Source organism: Coregonus clupeaformis, chromosome 24 (genome assembly GCF_020615455.1).
Source record: "Coregonus clupeaformis isolate EN_2021a chromosome 24, ASM2061545v1, whole genome shotgun sequence".
Taxonomy (NCBI): domain Eukaryota; kingdom Metazoa; phylum Chordata; class Actinopteri; order Salmoniformes; family Salmonidae; genus Coregonus; species Coregonus clupeaformis.
In genome coordinates, this window is record NC_059215.1 from 1,485,466 (window position 1) to 1,506,716 (window position 21,251).

A 21,251-nucleotide genomic window follows, 5' to 3' on the forward strand; every position below is an offset into this window, starting at 1 on the left:
AACTAATGAACGTATCCTCTGCAGCAGAGGTAACTGGGTCTTCCATTCCTACCAAATAGGGCTATCTTCAGTATACCCACCCTAATTTGTCACAACACAACTGATTGGCTCAAACGCATTAAGAAGGAAAGAAATTCCATAAATTAACTTTTAAGAAGGTACACCTGTTAATTGAAATGCATTCCAGGTGACAACCTCATGAAGCTGGTTTAGAGAATGCCAACAGTGTGCAAAGCTGTCATCAAGGCAAAGAGTGGCTATTTGAAGAATCTCAAATATAAAATATATTTTGATTTGTTTAACACTTTTTTGGTTACTGCATGATTCCATATGTGTTATTTTATAGTTTATGTCTTCACTATTATTCTACAATGTAGAAAATAGTAAAAATAAAGAAAAACCCTTAAATGAGTAGTGTTCTAAAACTTTTGACTGGTAGTGTATATATGTTTTATCTTTTGGAATTGCTAATATCAGAGTTCTGGTGAAATGAGCTTACAAACAAACACACAGTGGGAAAAGTCAATACAGCAAATATATTCATCTCCTTGAAGGTCATTGATAACAGTCTATTGTCTTCCAACAGGTACAGGTCAGAGAATCAGGTCTTCCTGTATTTGGTTTAAATGGTTCTTCCAGAGTCATTTGGTCAATATGACTGTGTTGCAGCAAGTTCAATGATAGGTCAGTGTCCAACGTCAGTGTTCATGTGGTATTGGTAGTCATCTCTTTGGGATATTTGACATGGAAGACCTTTCTCTGAGGAGATTTCCTAAAGTTCCCATACTTCAAGAGGTTATTTTCTGTTCTTCTTCACGACACAAGGTTGTTTTCCAACATGTTTTTTCTTTGTTGTTTAAATTTGCAACATAAAAGTATCTTCAGAATGAGAGGAATAATTTCCAACCATTCATTCCGTTTTCGTCCTTTTCTTCATTCACTTAACATTTCAAAAAGAGAGAAAAATAAGTGCTAATGATCCCCTGTTCTTCCTCCCAGTTTTTGTCTCTCCCTCCCTTCCCAGGTGTGTGGCTGTCCCGTCTCCTCTTTATGTCCTTCTTGGGTCCAGGCCAGTGTCTCATCTCAGCCCAACCCCGCTGTCCCCCCTCCAGAGGTAGTCCTGTCCAGGGGAGAAAGAGTGGCGCTCCCCCCCAAGTCCCCGGCCCGTCCTGTCGTCTGGGGGTCTCAGCGATTCAAGTGATGCCATGCTGAGGCGTGGGTCGCTGTTGCTGATCTTGAATAGGCCGCTAGCCGCCATGAAAGCCTCTCTTTCGCTGGGGAAGCGGTTGATCCCTGTCTCCAGGTCATTGAACACCGCCGTGTCGTTCAGCTGCTTCCTGCCACGCAGCCGGCGCCGCCGCAGCACCACGATGCCCGTCGCCAGGCCAAGGGCAAATAACGCCAAGACGCAGGAGGCTGTGAGGGCGGTGGAAGAAGGTTTATTGGTCAGTCGGGGGGCGGGCTGGAAGCTGGGCTGCAGCGTGAACTCGCAGCTGGGTCCCATGAAACCCGGCGGGCACTGGCACACAGGCCCCGTGAAGTGGGTGAAACAGGTGCCGCCATTCTGGCAGGGCTGGGCGCTGGCACCGCGGCCGCAAGCATCTGAGCGCACGCTACAGTTCTTGCCGCCGTAGCCCAACGTGCACGAACAGGTGTAATCATCCACGCCATCCTGGCAGGTGCCGGCATTCTGGCACGGTGCTGAGGCACAGTCGTCGATGTTGACCTGGCAGTTGGCACCGGTAAAGCCGGAGCGGCAGCGGCACAGCACGCTCTGACCCAGGTCTAGACACTCACCACCTAGAAGACAACATATCATACGGCTCCACTTAGTACACTGCAGCCTACCACATTCTGAAGTAGTACAAGATGGGGTACATGGGATATCACGCTGTTGGCACTTCATGACTTCATGAATTGATATACCCTGAAAACATGTATTCATTCATTGTGCTACCAAGCAAGTGCAGCTGCGTACTTCAACCACTAGATGTCGCCAGAACCAAGGCAAGCTCCTCTCCATCCACTTTCACCTGTTTCCACTTTTTTGGGGAGCTAGTGGACTGTTTTAAATTCCTTGACATAACCATCTCATCTGATCTGACATGGCCAGCCAACACAAATGCTGTGATCAGGAAGGCACAGCAGCGGCTCTATTTCCTGAGGCTACTGAAGACGTTTGGCATGAGTACAGGCACTCAAGTCAACTTCTACCAATGCACAGTAGTGAGCATCCTGGCTGGATCCATCACTGTGTGCTATGGTAACACCAACGCAAATTACTGCAAAAGGTTTCAGAGGGTAGCGCACACTGCAGAGAGAATCATTGGCACTACCCTCCGCTTCATCAAGGCCATCTATGTAGGCAGATCCCTTACTAGGGCCCAAAAGACTAAAGACCCCAGCCACCCTGCGAGTGCTCTGTTCTCCCAGCTACCATCTGGGCTGGTTACAGGAGCATCAAGACCTCCACTACCAAGTTCAAGAATAGCTTTAATCCCAGTGCAATCCGCCTTTTAAACCAAGCAACCTGGCTGCTGTTTTTCTCCTACTTTTGGCACTTGTGCACATTGTTTTATTATCTTACCACTTCTATTAGTATTTGTATTTATTATGGATCGCCATTAGCTGTTGCCAAGGCAGCAGCTACTCTTCCTGGGGTCCGGCAAAGTGAAGGCAGTTATACAATTTTTAAAACATTACAATACATTCATAACAGATTTCACAACACACTAATAAGTGTGTGCCCTCGAGCCCCTACTCCACTACCACATATCTACAACACAAAATCCATGTGTACGTGTGTGTATAGTGCGTTATGTTATCATATATATATATATTTTTTGTTCTTTTTTAAAACATTTAATGTATTTTTTTAGTCATTTAGCAGACGCTTTTATCCAGAGCGACTTACAGTTAGTGAGTGCATACATTTTTAATTTTTGTATTTTTTATACTGGCCCCCCGTGGGAATCGAACCTACAACCCTGGCGTTGCAAGCGCCATGCTCTACCAACTGAGCTACACGGGGCATATGTGTGTATGCATGTGTCTGTGCCTATGTTTGTGTTGCTCCACAGTCCCCGCTGTTCCACAAGGTGTATTTGTATCTTTTTTAAATAAATCTGATTCTACTGCTTTTATCAGTTACCTGATGTGGAATAGAGTTCCATGTAGTCATGGCTCTATGTAGTACTGTGCACCTCCCATAGTCTGTTCTGGACTTGGGGACTGTGAAGAGACCTCTGGTGGCATGTCTTGTGGGGTATGCATGGGTGTCTGAGCTGTGTGCTAGTCGTTTAAACAGACAGCTCGGTGCTTTCAACATGTCAATACCTCTCACAAATACAAGTAGTGATGAAGTCAATCTCTCCTCCACTTTGAGCCAGGAGAGATTGACATGCGTATTATTAATGTTTGCTCTCTGTGTACATCCAAGGGCCAGCCTTGCTGCCCTGTTCTGAGCCAATTGCAATTTTCCTAAGTCCCTCTTCGTGGCACCTGACCACACGACTGAACAGTAGTCCAGGTGCGACAAAACTAGAGCCTGTAGGACCTGCCTTGTTGATAGTGCTGTTAAGAAGGTAGAGCTGTGCTTTATTATGGACAGACTTCTCCCCATCTTATCTACTGTTGTATCAATATGTTTTGACCATGACAGTTTACAAACCAGGGTTACTCCAAGCAGTTTAGTCACCTCAACTTGCTCAATTTCCACATTTTTTATTACAAGATTTAGTTGAGGTTTAGGGTTTAGTGAATGATTTGTCCCATTTGCTTTTAGTTTTTGAAATATTTAGGACTAACTAATACATTGCCACCAATTCTGAAACTAACTGCAGTTCTTTATTAAGTGTTGCAGTCATTTCAGTCTCTGTAGTAGCTGACGTGTATAGTGTTGAGTCATCCGCATACATAGGCACACTGGCTTTACTCAAAGCGTAGTGGCATGTCGTTTGTAAAGATTGAAAAAAGTAAGGGGCCTAGACAGCTGCCCTGGGGAATTCCTGATTCTACCTGGATTATGTTGGCGAGGCTTCCATTAAAGAACACCCTCTGTGTTCTGTTAGACAGGTAACTCTTTATCCACAATATAGCGGGAGATGTAAAGCCATACCACATACGTTCTTCCAGCAGCAGACTATGATTGATAATGCCAAAAGCTTTTCTAATGCTATTTGAGCCAGTAAAGGAGGCTTTACTATTCTTAGGTAGCGGAATGACTTTTGCTTCCCTCCAGGCCTGAGGGCACACACTTTCAAGTAGGCTTAAATTGAAGATATGGCAAATAGGAGTGGCAATATAGTCCGCTATTATCCTCAGACCCCGGTGGCTTGTCATTGTTGATAGGCAACAATACTTTTTTTCACCTCTTCCACACTCACTTTATGGAATTCAAAATTACAATTCTTGTCTTTCATAATCTGGTCAGATATACTTGAATGTGTAGTGTCAGTGTTTGTTGCTGGCATGTCATGACTACATTTGCTAATCTTGCCAATGAAAAAATCATTAAAGAATGGGCTTTAGGTGAGGCAGATGAACCTGTAGCCATATTACTTCAACAGTATTGAACATGAGATCCTCTCTAATCTTCTGAATATAAACAGCAACACCTCCACCACTGGCATTTCTGTGTTTTCTGTAAATGTTATAAGTTCGGTATTTATGTTTAACAAAGATTGGTTAAAATATCAAACCGAGTGTTTCCAGCATACAGTGTTCAGCTGTGCTCTCATGACTATTTATTATATTTTTACTGTACATGTGTATGTACTGTACTATATGTGAGAGAGCTCCAACAAAGCATTCCAATGTAGGTACTACTTTAATACCTGCAAATGGCAAATAAACGATATACTTGAATTTGAGCGTGATCCACTGCAGTCAGACTCACCATTCAGACAGGGGCTGTTGCTGCAGCGGTCCAGTTTCTTCTCGCAGTTGGAGCCAGTGTAGGTGGGAGGGCAACGGCAAGTATAGCCCCCCGTCAGCATCTCCATGCATGTGCCTCCATTGAAGCAGGGCCCATCGGCACACGTCATGGCGATGATCTCACAGTTCTTCCCATAGAAGCCCTGGGGGCAGGTGCATGAGTAGTCGTTCTCCAGGTCCTAAAGAGCGAGAGTATTGACATTAGAGTATTTTTGATAACGTCGAGAGAATTCTTGCAGACACCTTGACTGAGGTTTGGCTTTTTACAATCCATAGATGAGCCATGATTACTGATCATGTTTCTGACATTGTGTCTTATTTGAACATGTTTATTACTGTAATGTGTTATGTTACACTGTGTTTGTGCCAAGGACACATTTCCATTTTACATTCAAATGGACTGGACAATTAAGTTAAAAAAAACAATATATAACATGGCATGCCAAATTAACTAAGAGAAAAAATATTGTTTAATTAACACACAATTGAACATCTAAAAAAAATCCTAGCCAATATTTAACTACCCCTATTTCCTGCAAGCTGTAATATTACTCACGTTGCAGCTGCCTCCGTTCTTGCAGGGGTTGCTGTCGCACTCATTGGTCTCCAGCTCACAGTTGGTGCCACCGTAGCCCGGGCGGCAGGTACAGGTGTAACTGCCCTGGCCTGTGTTGGTGCAGGTGGCACCATTGGCACACGGCCGATGGTTGGTGCAGTAGTTGAGGTCCTGGTCGCAGAAGAGGCCGCCCCAACCCTCCTTGCAGTCGCACTGCCACGGCTGGCCGCAGGTGCCGTGGAGGCAGCCCGGGTAGCGCACACACTCGTTGCACAAGGGCCCCTGCCAACCCATTCTGCACTTGCAGTCCCCAGGGGCCTCGCAGTAGCCGTGCCTCGTACTGCAGTCCGCCGAACAGATGGCTGGTGGGAGGAGGGGGGAGAGGGTGTGATTACAATGAATGGGCAGATTGGGAATGCACCCCCCCCCACCACCGCTTTACATCACAGAACACACACAGACACCCAACTCTGTCTGACCCCACCCCCCGGCCCTCCCGCCCCCCGTCTCAGACTTCAACTGTTTGTTAAGTATTAAACCAAGCAGCTGGTGAGCAAGTCACCGTAGAAACAGACAGCAGGACTTTCTTTTCTCCCTCTGCCTCACACACACCTGCAACTCACACACACACACACAGCATCTCCAACATGTGTCCCTGGTGTGTCACGGTTCTTTATCCCTTTGTTACAGGGGAACAAAAGGCAGATCCAACGCCACAAGCCTTCCTTACTATAAAGTCTATAAAGCAACGCTACAGGGGGCTTTCTGAGATAAAAGTAGATACTTTTAAGGCTCTTTTAAGACTCATGCAATTATGCCTGTCTAAAGGAGTAGAACGGCTGGTTAAGGGATTCAATTGAAATCCTTGAGGCAGAGTAATCTTACTTTAGAAATAACTCTGCACAAACATTTTCATAAAATGTGGAATTAAAATGTGTTGCATATGATTAATTATTGGTGTGATTATATATAGGCCTGTATGTAAAAAGTATTGCCACCAATCATTCAGGTCTATATGCTGCCCTTGTGATACCTTCTAATTGCATTCATTGTTTTCACTAAGGAGAATGCCAAAAAGAACATTCGCCTCATTCATCAATTAATCATTGCGTGCACTGTGCAGTCTATTTACAATAGGCCTATACAGTGCAGACCGAGACAACCTGGTTGACAGCATCTGAGTCTGGACAGTAATGTAGCCTAAAGTCAATGATGTTAACCAAGTAGATTGAACTTACGATCAGAACAGTAGTTTCCCTTCCAGCCCTCCAGACATTGTTTGTTCCCCTCCACGTCACAGGTGTAGTGGCCCAGAGTGTCGTCGCGGGGTCTGCAGTATTCGGCGCAGCTGTCGCCAAAGTAGTACTCGTCACAGAATACGTGATAGGAATAGCGCAGCTCGCTCTGCTCTCCGAAGTGGACGTCTTGAGACCAGTCCTCGCCTATGGCCAGTCTTCTTCTGGTAGCCAAGCGGCTGACCAGGTTGTTTTGGTTGTCTGAAAAATATAAGAAAAATAGTATTGTAGTAGCCTATTGACATATTGAATGTTTGAAAGTAAAAGGTAGGCTGTTAAAAAAGGCTATAATAAGCCTACTGCAACAACACCTTACCTGTGTATTCTGTAGGGGTTTCTGCGTTCCATGCTTCAATGATCAGCGAAAATGTTCCCTGGAATAGAGGTAAATCCTGGATTAAAGTTTATGCAAGAATGATACAGTAACATAACACTTCTATTTCCTTGTCTAACATTAGTATTTATGTATAAAATATTATTTACCGGCCACTTGAAATGGAACGGTATTCTAATAGGAGCGCTGCTGGAAATTGAGGTCTGATCTGCCCGGATGACGTTGGTGTGTCCTGTTCCAAAAGTGCATGGTGGCTCCGCATGGATGACATCCTCTGAGTGTTTGAGACAAATTCTGAAAAAGATGTGGCAGTCCCTATGCCTTCTGCATATGCGGTGAGCAGTGTTGAACGAATGGACTTTCAGCTCGAACACACCAGAGGAGGAGACCTGCCAAGAGAAGAGCGAATTGACATTATAGATCTGCTGTGCATAAAGCAAGGCAATATTGAATGGTTCCTTATTGTTACACTTCGTACTTACCACTTGCATTACAGCCAAAGCCAAGACACATCTAAGAGGTAGCGAGGCCATTTCTGGCAGGTGTTTGGTTGGTAGCTATACAACAATCCACAGGTGTTTGCATGTGTTGTGTCCAATAGAAATGTGATAGGCGCGTATTCCCAAAAACTAAAATAGCTAAAGTTGGAGAGAAGAAATCCTTGCAGTCACACCATAAAATAAGTATGAAAAGGTATAGCAGTCCAAGCAAAGGCCTCGCTCTTCCATATGTCCTTGTCGCAAGTCTTCACTTGTTTTCGTTCTGGTGTTTAATGAGAGTGAATGTGTTTTATACCCCTGTCACGCGTCAGGAGGCGGGGCATGGTAAGACCCAAGGGACAACCAGGACACGTCGGATCATGTGTGTGGATTTGTTGCTGATTAAATTTATTAGCAAAAAAAACATAAGGCCTATACTTCGAGCGTAATCATATTTAAAGTGTGATTGGCACAATACGAATAGTATACAGTTGTACAACTAACTAGCCAAATGTCCACAATTTTGGAGATAGTCTAGCTAGACTAAGGAAATGTGTGACACCAGCGTCGAAAACATAAAGCACGTTCCGCCCATTCTTCAGTCCCAAATTTGTAATTGCTCAGACGCGTGCGGGTAGGTTATGGATGAGACCTTTCATTGTGCGATATTCGGGGGTTTATTGTTGAGGTTGAGTTGGGGGAGGGGCACTCTCGCTGGACCCTGCAGCGGGCTAGAGTTTTTGCCTTTGTGTGAACTTCATGTGAACAGCTGTATGGTAATCAATGGCACATGATCTATCGTGCGGTGTCCCCACACACTTTTGTTTTCTCAAACCGGCCTTCGCAACTGCACACTACTTTCTTAATGCATATTGATTTAGGGGGTATCAACAGGGGTATTTCCAGCATCTGTCGTGCCTATTGCCATTATAGCCTATACACTTAGAAAAAAAGGTGCTATCTAGAAGCTATAGGACTAGGCTACTTTAGACCATGCACTTTAAGATCCTTGACCACTTTCAGATAATATGTTTGTCCTGTATTATTAAAATTAACTAATTACCCAAACAGTTACTGTTGGATATTGGACTACAGTCAATTTAAAGTATTAATTTAAAATCTCCTACCAATCACGTCTTAACAATATGGGTAGTCTATTGAGTGCACTGCCGTTTTACGCAGAGTAGACTCATAATTAATGGTAAAGTGCGCAGAGATGTTGAAGTCTACTGTTTATTGAGAACGAACCCTTCTACCAAGCAGCGCCAATCGAAAAAAAAAAGTGCTTCACTCCAAAGCGTGTGTGTGTGTGATTTAGAGGGGGAAGGGCCACTGATGTTCGCTCGTGCATTGATATTCTAATGAGCGAGGGGCGCGTGCCGTCACTGACCCACACATCATTCCTGGCACACTTCTCTACTACAACAGTAAATCAAGTCATTCCGTGAAGTTGCGCACAAATAAGTCAAATGTAAAGCATAATGAGAGTCCTCAATGACAAAGAAAAATAGAGAAATGTTCAACTGAAATATGAAAAATGTAAAGGACATCCAGTCAACTTGACACAACTGTTCGGAAGAATTGGAGTCAACAAGGTGTTCCTAATGTTTGGTATACTCAGTGCATATCCACTTATTATGGTTGGGAATACTTTGGAACAGATTTCCCAAATTAAAATCACTTGGAGCTGATTTGCCTGGTGTATTTACAGTATTTTATGCCCCCCCCCAAAAAAAAATATGTATACAAAATATATATATATACCGGTCAAAAGTTTTAGAAACCCTACTCATTCAAGGGTTTTTCTTTATTTTTACTATTTTCTACATTGTAGAGTAATAGTGAAGACATCAAAACTATGAAGTAACACATGTGGAATCATGTAGTAACCAACAAAGTGTGAAACAAATCAAAACAAAGCTGTCATTAAGGCAAAGGGTGGCTATTTGAAGATTCTCAAATATAAAATATATTTTGATTTGTTTAACAATTTTTTGGTTACTACATACACACATATATATATATACATATATATATACAGTGGGGAGAACAAGTATTTGATACACTGCCGATTTTGCAGGTTTTCCTACTTACAAAGCATGTAGAGGTCTGTAATTTTTATCATAGGTACACTTCAACTGTGAGAGACGGAATCTAAAACAAAAATCCAGAAAATCACATTGTATGATTTTTAAGTAAATAATTTGCATTTTATTGCATGACATAAGTATTTGATCACCTACCAACCAGTAAGAATTCCGTCTCTCACAGACCTGTTAGTTTTTCTTTAAGAAGCCCTCCTGTTCTCCACTTATTACCTGTATTAACTGCACCTGTTTGAACTCGTTACCTGTATAAAAGACACCTGTCCACACACTCAATCAAACAGACTCCAACCTCTCCACAATGGCCAAGACCAGAGAGCTGTGTAAGGACATCGGGGATAAAATTGTAGACCTGCACAAGGCTGGGATGGGCTACAGGACAATAGGCAAGCAGCTTGGTGAGAAGGCAACAAATGTTGGCGCAATTATTAGAAAATGGAAGAAGTTCAAGATGACGGTCAATCACCCTCGGTCTGGGGCTCCATGCAAGATCTCACGTCGTGGGGCATCAATGATCATGAGGAAGGTGAGGGATCAGCCCAGAACTACACGGCAGGACCTGGTCAATGACCTGAAGAGAGCTGGGACCACAGTCTCAAAGAAAACCATTAGTAACACACTACGCCGTCATGGATTAAAATCCTACAGCGCACACAAGGTCCCCCTGCTCAAGCCAGCACATGTCCAGGCCCGTCTGAAGTTTGCCAATGACCATCTGGATGATCCAGAGGAGGAATGGGAGAAGGTCATGTGGTCTGATGAGACAAAAATAGAGCTTTTTGGTCTAAACTCCACTCGCCGTGTTTGGAGGAAGAAGGAGGATGAGTACAACCCCAAGAACACCATCCCAACCGTGAAGCATGGAGGTGGAAACATCATTCTTTGCGGATGCTTTTCTGCAAAGGGGACAGGTCGACTGCACCGTATTGAGGGGAGGATGGATGGGGCCATGTATCGCAAGATCTTGGCCAACAACCTCCTTCCCTCAGTAAGAGCATTGAAGATGGGTCGTGGCTGGGTCTTCCAGCATGACAATGACCCGAAACACACAGCCAGGGCAACTAAGGAGTGGCTCCGTATGAAGCATCTCAAGGTCCTGGAGTGGCCTAGCCAGTCTCCAGACCTGAAACCAATAGAAAATCTTTGGAGGGAGCTGAAAGTCTGTATTGCCCAGCGACAGCCCCGAAACCTGAAGGATCTGGAGAAGGTCAAAATCCCTGCTGCAGTGTGTGCAAACCTGGTCAAGACCTATGATCTCTGTAATTGCAAACAAAGGTTTCTGTACCAAATATTAAGTTCTGCTTTTCTGATGTATCAAATACTTATGTCATTCAATAAAATGCAAATTAATTACTTTAAAATCATACAATGTGATTTTCTGGATTTTTGTTTTAGATTCCGTCTCTGTGTACCTATGATAAAAATGACAGACCTCTACATGCTTTGTAAGTAGGAAAACCTGCAAAATCGGCAGTGTATCAAATACGTGTTCTCCCCACTGTATATATATATATATATATATACATATATATATAGTGCATTCGGAAAGTATTCAGACACATTTACATTTTCCATATTTTGTTAGGTTACAGCCTTATTCTGAAATTGATTACATTATTTTTCCCCCTCATCAATCCACACACAATACCCCATAATGACAAAGCAAAAACAGGTTTTTGGAAATTTTAGCAAATGTATTCAAAATAAAATACAGAAATACCTTATTTACATAAGTATTCAGACCCTTTGCTTTGAGACTCGAAATTGAGCTCAGGTGCATCCTGTTTCCAATGATCATCCTTGAGATGTTTCCACAACTTGATTGGAGTCCACCTGTGGTAAATTCAATTGATTGGACATGATTTGGAAAGGCACACACCTGTCCATATACAGTGGGGGGAAAAAGTATTTAGTCAGCCACCAATTGTGCAAGTTCTCCCACTTAAAAAGATGAGAGAGGCCTGTAATTTTCATCATAGTTACACGTCAACTATGACAGACAAAATTAGAATTTTCTTTCCAGAAAATCACATTGTAGGATTTTTTATTAATTTATTTGCAAATTATGGTGGAAAATAAGTATTTGGTCAATAACAAAAGTTTCTCAATACTTTGTTATATACCCTTTGTTGGCAATGACACAGGTCAAACGTTTTCTGTAAGTCTTCACAAGGTTTTCACACACTGTTGCTGGTATTTTGGCCCATTCCTCCATGCAGATCTCCTCTAGAGCAGTGATGTTTTGGGGCTGTCGCTGGGCAACACAGACTTTCAACTCCCCTCCAAAGATTTTCTATGGGGTTGAGATCTGGAGACTGGCTAGGCCACTCCAGGACCTTGAAATGCTTCTTTACGAAGCCACTCCTTCGTTGCCCGGGCGGTGTGTTTGGGATCATTGTCATGCTGAAAGACCCAGCCACGTTTCATCTTCAATGCCCTTGCTGATGGAAGGAGGTTTTCACTCAAAATCTCATGATACATGGCCCCATTCATTCTTTCCTTTACACGGAGCAGTCGTCCTGGTCCCTTTGCAGAAAAACAGCCCCAAAGCATGATGTTTCCACCCCCATGCTTCACAGTAGGTATGGTGTTCTTTGGATGCAACTCAGCATTCTTTGTCCTCCAAACATGAAGAGTTGAGTTTTTACCAAAAAGTTCTATTTTGGTTTCATCTGACCATATGACATTCTCCCAATCCTCTTCTGGATCATCCAAATGCACTCTAGCAAACTTCAGACGGGCCTGGACATGTACTGGCTTAAGCAGGGGGACACGTCTGGCACTGCAGGATTTGAGTCCCTGGCGGCGTAGTGTGTTACTGATGGTAGGCTTTGTTACTTTGGTCCCAGCTCTCTGCAGGTCATTCACTAGGTGCCCCCGTGTGCTTCTGGGATTTTTGCTCACCGTTCTTGTGATCATTTTGACCCCACGGGGTGAGATCTTGCGTGGAGCCCCAGATCGAGGGAGATTATCAGTGGTCTTGTATGTCTTCCATTTCCTAATAATTGCTCCCACAGTTGATTTCTTCAAACCAAGCTGCTTACCTATTGCAGATTCAGTCTTCCCAGCCTGGTCCAGGTCTACAATTTTGTTTCTGGTGTCCTTTGACAGCTCTTTGGTCTTGGCCATAGTGGAGTTTGGAGTGTGACTGTTTGAGGTTGTGGACAGGTGTCTTTTATACTGATAACAAGTTCAAACAGGTGCCATTAATACAGGTAACGAGTGGAGGACAGAGGAGCCTCTTAAAGAAGAAGTTACAGGTCTGTGAGAGCCAGAAATCTTGCTTGTTTGTAGGTGACCAAATACTTATTTTTCAGCATAATTTGCAAATAAATTCATAAAAAATCCTACAATGTGATTTTCTGGAGAATTTTTTTCTCAATTTGTCTGCCATAGTTGACGTGTACCTATGATGAAAATTACAGGCCTCTCTCATCTTTTTAAGTGGGAGAACTTGCACAATTGGTGGCTGACTAAATACTTTTTTTCCCCACTGTAAGGTCCAACTGTTGACAGTGCCTGTCAGAGCAAAGACCAAGCCATGAGGTTGAAGGAATTGTTCGTAGAGCTCCTAGACAGGATTGTGTCGAGGCACAGATCTGGGGAAGGGTACCAAAAAATGTCTGCAGCATTGAAGGTCCCCAAGAACACAGTGGCTGCCATCATTCTTAAATGGAAGAAGTTTGGAACCACCAAGACTCTTCCTGGAGCTGGCCGCCCGGCCAAACTGAGCAATTACGTTACATCCTTATTCTAAAATGGATGAAATATTTTTTTCCCTCATCAATTTACGCACAATACCCCATAACGACAAAGCAAAAACAGGTTTTTAGAAATGTTTAAAAATAAATAAAATAATGGAAATATAACATTTACATAAATATTCAGACCCTTTACTCAGTACTTTGTTGAAGCACCTTTGTCAGCTGTAATTTGAGTGTATTTCCATCCATATCAGGTGAACCGTTTAGAAATTACAGCACTTTTTGTACATAGTCCCCTCCATTTTAGGGCACCAAAAGTATTGGGACAAATTTACTTATATGTGTATTAAAGGTGTAAAAAGTTAAGTATTTGGTCCCATTTTCATAGCACGCAATGACTACATCAAGCTTGTGACTCCACAAATTTGTTGGTCATATTTGCTTTTTGTTTTGGTTGTGTTTCAGATTAGTTTGTGCCCAGTAGAAAGTAATGGTAAATAATGTATTATGTCATTTTGGAGTAAATTTTATTGTAAATAAGAATATAATATCTTTCTAAACACTTCTACAGTAATGTGGATGCTACCATGATTACGGATAATCCTGAATGAATCTTGAATAATAATGAGTGAGAAAGTTACAGACACACAAATATCATATCCCCAAGACATGCAAACCTCCCTATTACAATAACAGGGGTGGCATTGTTTATCTGTAACCTTCTCACTCATTATTATTCACAGATATAAGTAGTACACGTGACATCCCGGCTACTTTGAGAAAAAACACTTTATATCAGAGTTGTGATTTATTTACATGAATCTACTATTGATTCCCCTTTACGTCTGTTATGAACGTTTCACGACCCCTTGACCAGTAAAATGTATTCAAAATAGCTTGTCATGAAAACTATTAAGTCCATTCCCTCTCAAAGTTGTCCGTCAAACACTGTATCTCCACCACGGCTCTTGAAGTGAAGCGCACATCTTCACTCCTGAGGATATGTTTGTGGGTTCGTAGCCAGACACGATCAGAGGTAAGTTACACTTTAATTATCTTTTGCCAATTGTAATATTATATATTTCTGGAGTAAGATAAGTATTTCTCAGATATAATTCTGTTGTTGAATTTGTGTTTTGAGGACGAGTGCAAATCAAATGGCTCGCTTTGGCTAACCCAGAATCTGACAGGCAAAGTTTAATCTCCTATTTTTAGCTCCCCATATGATCTCTGCTTGGTGACTATCTAGTCACCTTGTCATTGGCATAAAGAGTGAACAGATTTATCAGATGTGTGTGGCAATAGCTAAGGGATGGATCGACATTTACATTATGGGTACCTGGAGGAAAATGGGGAAGGGTCATGCTTTTTCAACTTTAGTCAAGGGGAGGGTTCAGTATTTCTTTTTGTCTAGTTGTAATTGATGACATTTCAATATTTCTCAGTGTTTTAGAATTAGTTGCTTATTATCATCTCTGATTTTCCGCTGGGCACCCAATATCAAGTGCGCCTGAAGGCTATTTAGTGTGGTCTCAATCAAATGATCCATAGCATATAGGCTATAGGCTATGAAGTGCATGCTCAGAGAAGCACAGAGCAACGTTATATTTCTAAGATAGCTGCTGGGATGGTGTAAATACAACTAGGCTGCATTACACACTGCAATGGATATTCCAACCCTAAGTCCGGGCCTGCTCTGATCTTGTTGATCAAGAACTTTATTGTGTGCTGCCTAACCAATGTGTAGGCCTACGGTGGCAGTTCAGGAGAGTCAAAGGCTTCTTCCGAATAATAATTTGCAATTTTGCACTCGGACTAACGTGAAGATGAGAGCGCGAAGATGAGAAGTAGGATCGAGGACAACTTTGATAGCTTGCTACTACTATAATTGATTTCAGTGGCAATTTTAGCGTGTAAATCTTGATGGGGCAAACTCCCCCCAATTTTTTTTCGTGCATGCCAGCAAAGCCACAACACAACACTAAACAACACATTAATTGCACTATAACGGTGACAAACGGTGCCCACAAACTGTTAGGGCCTACATAAAACTGTCCCAACAGCAGAGCTTTCTTTTCAGCACCATGGAGTGAATCCTTACCACCGCTACACCTGGGTATCAGCGGAGCCTTGTCTGGCAGCGAAACAGTTCATTCAGCCTCATTTACTGCCTTTTTAAAAACATAGCATATATGGCTGACTTGCTTAAACAAATGTGGTGTCTACTGACAATTGAGATGTACAAACTATGGCATAAGGGAACAACGAGCGGATAAGAGGCAATCCGTAATTTCGATTAAGACATTAATGAGCGAGCTAGGACGGACATAGTCAATATAACTATTTGTTCAGCACATATGCTTTAAAAAAAATATTTCCCTTTATTACTTTCCAACCCCACCACCCCTCCCCTAATTTGAGTAAACTAGTGAACAACAACGCTTAGGCCTCTACTTCCAGCTTATACAGTTGAAGTCAGAAGTTTACATACACTTGGGTTGGAGTCATTAAAACTCGTTTTTCAACCAAACATTTCTTGTTAACAAACTATAGTTTTGGCAAGTCGGTTAAGACATCTACTTTGTGCATGACACAAGTGATTTTTCCAACAATAGATTACAGACAGATTATTTCATTTATAATTCACTGTATCACAATTCCAATGGGTCAGAAGTTTACATACACTAAGTTGACTGTGCCTTTAAACAGCTTGGAAAATTCCAGAAAATGATGTCATGGCTTTAGAAGCTTCTGATAGGCTAATTGACATCATTTGAGTCAATTGGAGGTGTACCTATGGATGTATTTCAAGGCCTACCTTCAAACTCAGTGCCTCTTTGCTTGACATCATGGGAAAATCAAAAGAAATCAGCCAAGACCTCAGAAAAAGAATTGTAGACCTCCACAAGTCTGGTTCATCCTTGGGAGCAATTTCCAGACGCCTGAAGGTACCACGTTCATCTGTACAAACAATAGTACGCAAGTATAAACACCATGGGACCATGCAGCCGTCATACTGCTCAGGAAGGAGACGCGTTCTGTCTCCTAGAGATGAACGTACTTTGGTGCGAAAAGTGCAAATCAATCCCAGAACAACAGCAAAGGACCTTGTGAAGATGCTGGAGGAAACCGGTACAAATGTATCTATATCCACAGTAAAACAAGTCCTTTATCGACATAACCTGAAAGGCAGCTCAGCAAGGAATAAGCCACTGCTCCAAAACCGCCATAAAAAAGCCAGACTACGGTTTGCCACTAGACATGGGGACAAAGATCGTACTTTTTGGAGAAATGTCCTCTGGTCTGACGAAACAAAAATATAACTATTTGGCTATAAAGACCATTGTTATGTTTGGAGGAAAAAGGGGGGGGGCTTGCAAGCCAAAGAACAACATCCCAAACGTGAAGCACGGGGGTGGCAGCATCATGCTGTGGGGGTGCTTTGCTGCAGGAGGGACTGGTGCACTTCACAAAATAGATGGCATCATGAGGAAGGAAACTTGTGGTTATATTGAAGCAACATCTCAAGACATCAGTCAGGAAGTTAAAGCTTGGTCGAAAATGGGTATTCCAAATGGACAATGACCCCAAGCATACTTCCAAAGGCATTCTTCCTATTTTGTTGCCTTACAACCTGGAATTAAAATTGATTTTTGGGGGGTTTGTATCATTTGATTTACACATAATGCCTACGACTTTGAAGATAAAAAAACAGAAAACTTGAGCGTGCATAACTATTCACTCCCCCCAAAGTCAATACTTTGTAGAGACACCTTTTGCAGCAATTACAGCTGCAAGTCTCGTGGGGTATGTCTCTATAAGCTTGGCACATTTAGCCACTGGGATTTTTGCCCATTCTTCAAGGCATAACTGATCCAGCTCCTTCAAGTTGGATGGGTTCCGCTGGTGTACAGCAATCTTTAAGTCATACCACAGATTCTCAATTGGATTGAGGTCTGGGCTTTGACTAGGCCATTCCAACACATTTAAATATTTCCCCTTAAACCACTTGAGTGTTGCTTTAGCAGTATGCTTGGGGTAATTGTCCTGCTGGAAGGTGAACCTCTGTCCCAGTCTCAAATCTCTGGAAGACTGAAACAGCTTTCCCTCAAGAATTTCCCTTTATTTAGCGCCATCCATCATTCCTTCAATTCAGACCAGTTACCCAGTCCCTGCCGATGAAAAACATCCCCACAGCATGATGCTGCCACCACCATGCTTCACTGTGGGGATGGTGTTCTCGGGGTGATGAGAGGTGTTGAGTTTGCGCCAGACATAGCGTTTTCCTTGTTGGCCAAAAAGCTCAATTTTAGTCTCATCTGACCAGAGTCCGTTCTTGCATATGTTTGGGGAGTATCCCACATGCCTTATGGCAAACACCAAACGTGTTTGCTTATTCTTTTCTTTAAGCAATGGCTTTTTTCTGGCCACTCTTCCGTAAAGCCCAGCTTTGTGGAGTGTACGGCTTAAAGTGGTCCAATGGACAGATACTCCAAATCTCCACAGCGGAGCTTTGCAGCTCCTTCAGGGTTATCTTTGGTCTCTTTGTTGCCACTCTGATTAATGCCCTCCTTGCCTGGTCCGTGAGTTTTGGTGGGCGGCCCTCTCTTGGCAGGTTTGTTGTGGTGCCATATTCTTTCCATTTTTTAATAATGGATTTAATGGTGCTCAGTGGGATGTTCAAAGTTTCTGATATTTTTTTATAACTCAACCCTGATCTGTACTTCTCCACAACTTTGTCCCTGACCTGTTTGGAGAGCTCCTTTGTCTTCATGGTGCGGCTTGCTTGTTGGTGCCCCTTACTTAGTGGTGTTGCAGACTCTGGGGCCTTTCTGAACAGGTGTACAGTGAGGGAGAAAAAGTATTTGATCCCCTGTTGATTTTGTACGTTTGCCCACTGACAAAGAAATGATCAGTCTATAATTTTAATGGTAGGTTTATTTGAACAGTGAGAGACAGAACAACAACAAAACATCTAGAAAAACGCATGTCAAAAATGTTATAAATTGATTTGCATTTTAATGAGGGAAATAAGTATTTGACCCCTCTGCAAAACATGACTCAGTACTTGGGGGCAAAACCCTTGTTGGCAATCACAGAGGTCAGACGTTTCTTGTAGTTGGCCACCAGGTTTGCACACATCTCAGGAGGGATTCTGTCCCACTCCTCTTTGCAGATCAAGTCATTAAGGTTTCGAGCCTGACGTTTGGCAACTCAAACCTTCAGCTCCCTCCACAGATTTTCTATGGGATTAAGGTCTGGAGACTGGCTAGGCCACTCCAGGACCTTAATGTGCTTCTTCTTGAGCCACTCCTTTGTTGCCTTGGCCGTGTGTTTTGGGTCATTGTCATGCTGGAATACCCATCCACGACCCATTTTCAATGCCCTGGCTGAGAGAAGGAGGTTCTCACCCAAGATTTGATGGTACATGGCCCCGTCCATCGTCCCTTTGATGCAGTGAAGTTGTCCTGTCCCCTTAGCAGAAAAACACCCCCAAAGCATAATGTTTCCACCTCCATGTTTGACGGTGGGGATGGTGTTCTTGGTGTCATAGGCAGCATTCCTCCTCCTCCAAACACGGTGAGTTGAGTTGATGCCAAAGAGCTCAATTTTGGTCTCATCTGACCACAACACTTTCTCCTCCAGTTCTCCTCTGAATCATTCAGATGATCATTGGCAAACTTCAGATGGGCATGTATATGTGCTTTCTTGAGCAGGGGGACCTTGCGGGCGCTGCAGGATTTCAGTCCTTCACGGCGTAGTGTGTTACCAATTGTTTTCTTGGTGACTATGGTCCCAGCTGCCTTGAGATCATTGACAAGATCCTCCCGTGTAGTTCTGGGCTGATTCCTCACCGTTCTCATGATCATTGCAACTCCACGAGGTGAGATCTTGCATGGAGCCCCAGGCCGAGGGAGATTGACAGTTGTTTTGTGTTTCTTCCATTTGCGAATAATCGCACCAACTGTTGTCACCTTCTCACCAAGCTGCTTGGCGATGGTCTTGTAGCCCATTCCAGCATAGTGTAGGTCTACAATCTTGTCCCTGACATCCTTGGAGAGCTCTTTGGTCTTGGCCATGGTGGAGAGTTTGGAATCTGATTGATTGATTGCTTCTGTGGACAGGTGTCTTTTATAAAGGTAACAAACTGAGATTAGGAGCACTCCCTTTAAGAGTGTGCTCCTAATCTCAGCTCGTTACCTGTATAAAAGACACCTTGGAGCCAGAAATCTTTCGGATTGAGAGGGGGTCAAATACTTATTTCCCTCATTAAAATGCAAATAAATTTATAACATTTTTGACATGCGTTTTTCTGGATTTTTTATGTTATTCTGTCTCTCACTGTTCAAATAAACCTACCATTAAAATTATATACTGATCATTTCTTTGTCAGTGGGCAAACGTACAAAATCAGCAGGGGATCAAATACTTTTTTACCTCACTGTAGGTATACAATTGTAATGTTATACCCCTGAAAGGGGGGGGAAATTAGAAATTATTCACACGGATGAAAATTTAGTAGAGCATTTATTGCTCCTGCTGAGGTAGGCTCTGTTTAACGTTCGTTTCTTACTTCATCCTTCTTCTGCTTATACTCCAGAATGTTATGAAGAGTGATCAGATAAATTGCAATTAATTGCAGAGTCCCTCTTTGCCATGAAAATGAACTTAATTCCAAAAAAAAACATTTACACTGCATTTCAGCCCTGCCACAAAAGGACCAGCTGACATCATGTCAGTGATTCTCTCGTTAACACAGGTGATAGTGTTGACGAGGACAAGGCTGGAGATCACTCTGTCATGCTGATTGAGTTAGAATAACAGACTGGAAGCTTTAAAAGGAGGGTGGTGCTTGAAATCATTGTTCTTCCTCTGTTAACCATGGTTACATGCAAGGAAACACGTGCCGTCATCATTGCTTTGCACAAAAAGGGCTTCACAGGCAAGGATATTGCTGCTAGTAAGATTGCACCTAAATCAACCATTTATCGGATCATCAAGAGAGGTTCAATTGTTGTGAAGAAGGCTTCAGGGCGCCCAAGAAAGTTCAGCAAGCGCCAGGACTGTCTCCTAAAGTTGATTCAACTGCGGGATCGAGGCACCACCAGTGCAGAGCTTGCTCAGGAATGGCAGCAGGCAGGTGTGAGTGCATCTGCACGCACAGTGAGGTGAAGACTTTTGGAGGATGGCCTGGTGTCAAGAAGGGCAGCAAAGAAGCCACTTCTCTCCAGGGAAAAACATCAGGGACAGACTGATATTCTGCAAAAGGTACAGGGATTGGACTGCTGAGGACTGGGGTAAAGTCATTTTCTCTGATGAATCCCCTTTCCGATTGTTTGGGGCATCCGGAAAAAAAGCTTGTCCGGTGAAGACAAGGTGAGTGCTACCATCAGTCCTGTGTCATGCCAACAGTAAAGCATCCTGAGACCATTCATGTGTGGGGTTGCTTCTCACCCAAGGGAGTGGGCTCAATCACAATTTTGCCTAAGAACACAGCCATGAATAAAGAATGGTACCAACACATCCTCTGAGAGGAACTTCTCCCAACCATCCAAGAACAGTTTGGTGATGAACAATGCCTTTTCCAGCATGATGGAGCACCTTGCCATAAAGCAAAAGTGATAACTAAGTGGCTCGGGGAACAAAACATCAACATTTTGGGTACATGGCCAGGAAACTCCCCAGACCTTAATCCCATTGAGAACTTGTGGTCAATCCTCAAGAGGCAGGTGGACAAACAAAACCCCACAAATTCTGACAAACTCCAAGCATTGATTATGCAAGAATGGGCTGCCATCAGTCAGGATGTGGCCCAGAAGTTAACTGACAGCATCGCCAGGGC

The 21,251-nt window shown here is 43.0% G+C and overlaps 1 protein-coding gene across 1 annotated transcript; it reads right to left on the reverse strand.

The window, feature by feature from the left end:
* Positions 1-375: 375 nt before the first annotated feature.
* Positions 376-7,880, reverse strand: LOC121537787 (delta-like protein B). The gene is made up of 7 exons (XM_045206825.1): positions 7,603-7,880; positions 7,270-7,509; positions 7,103-7,160; positions 6,730-6,987; positions 5,492-5,853; positions 4,898-5,114; positions 376-1,800 (listed from the first exon to the last, which is right to left on the reverse strand). Exons 1-7 carry the CDS (start codon positions 7,651-7,653, stop codon positions 1,079-1,081), a joined length of 1,908 nt encoding a protein of 635 aa, XP_045062760.1. The 5' UTR covers positions 7,654-7,880; the 3' UTR covers positions 376-1,078.
* Between the last annotated feature and the right edge of the window lie 13,371 nt (positions 7,881-21,251).

Bases quoted from the DNA above. Each gene is read 5' to 3' on its own strand.
- LOC121537787 (XM_045206825.1), bottom strand. From the start codon at position 7,653: ATGGCCTCGCTACCTCTTAGATGTGTCTTGGCTTTGGCTGTAATGCAA. The intron at 7,161-7,269 runs GTAAATAATATT...CCTCTATTCCAG, and splicing joins CGTTCCATTTCAAGTGGCCG to GGAACATTTTCGCTGATCAT. The intron at 6,988-7,102 runs GTAAGGTGTTGT...TATATTTTTCAG, and splicing joins AACCCCTACAGAATACACAG to ACAACCAAAACAACCTGGTC.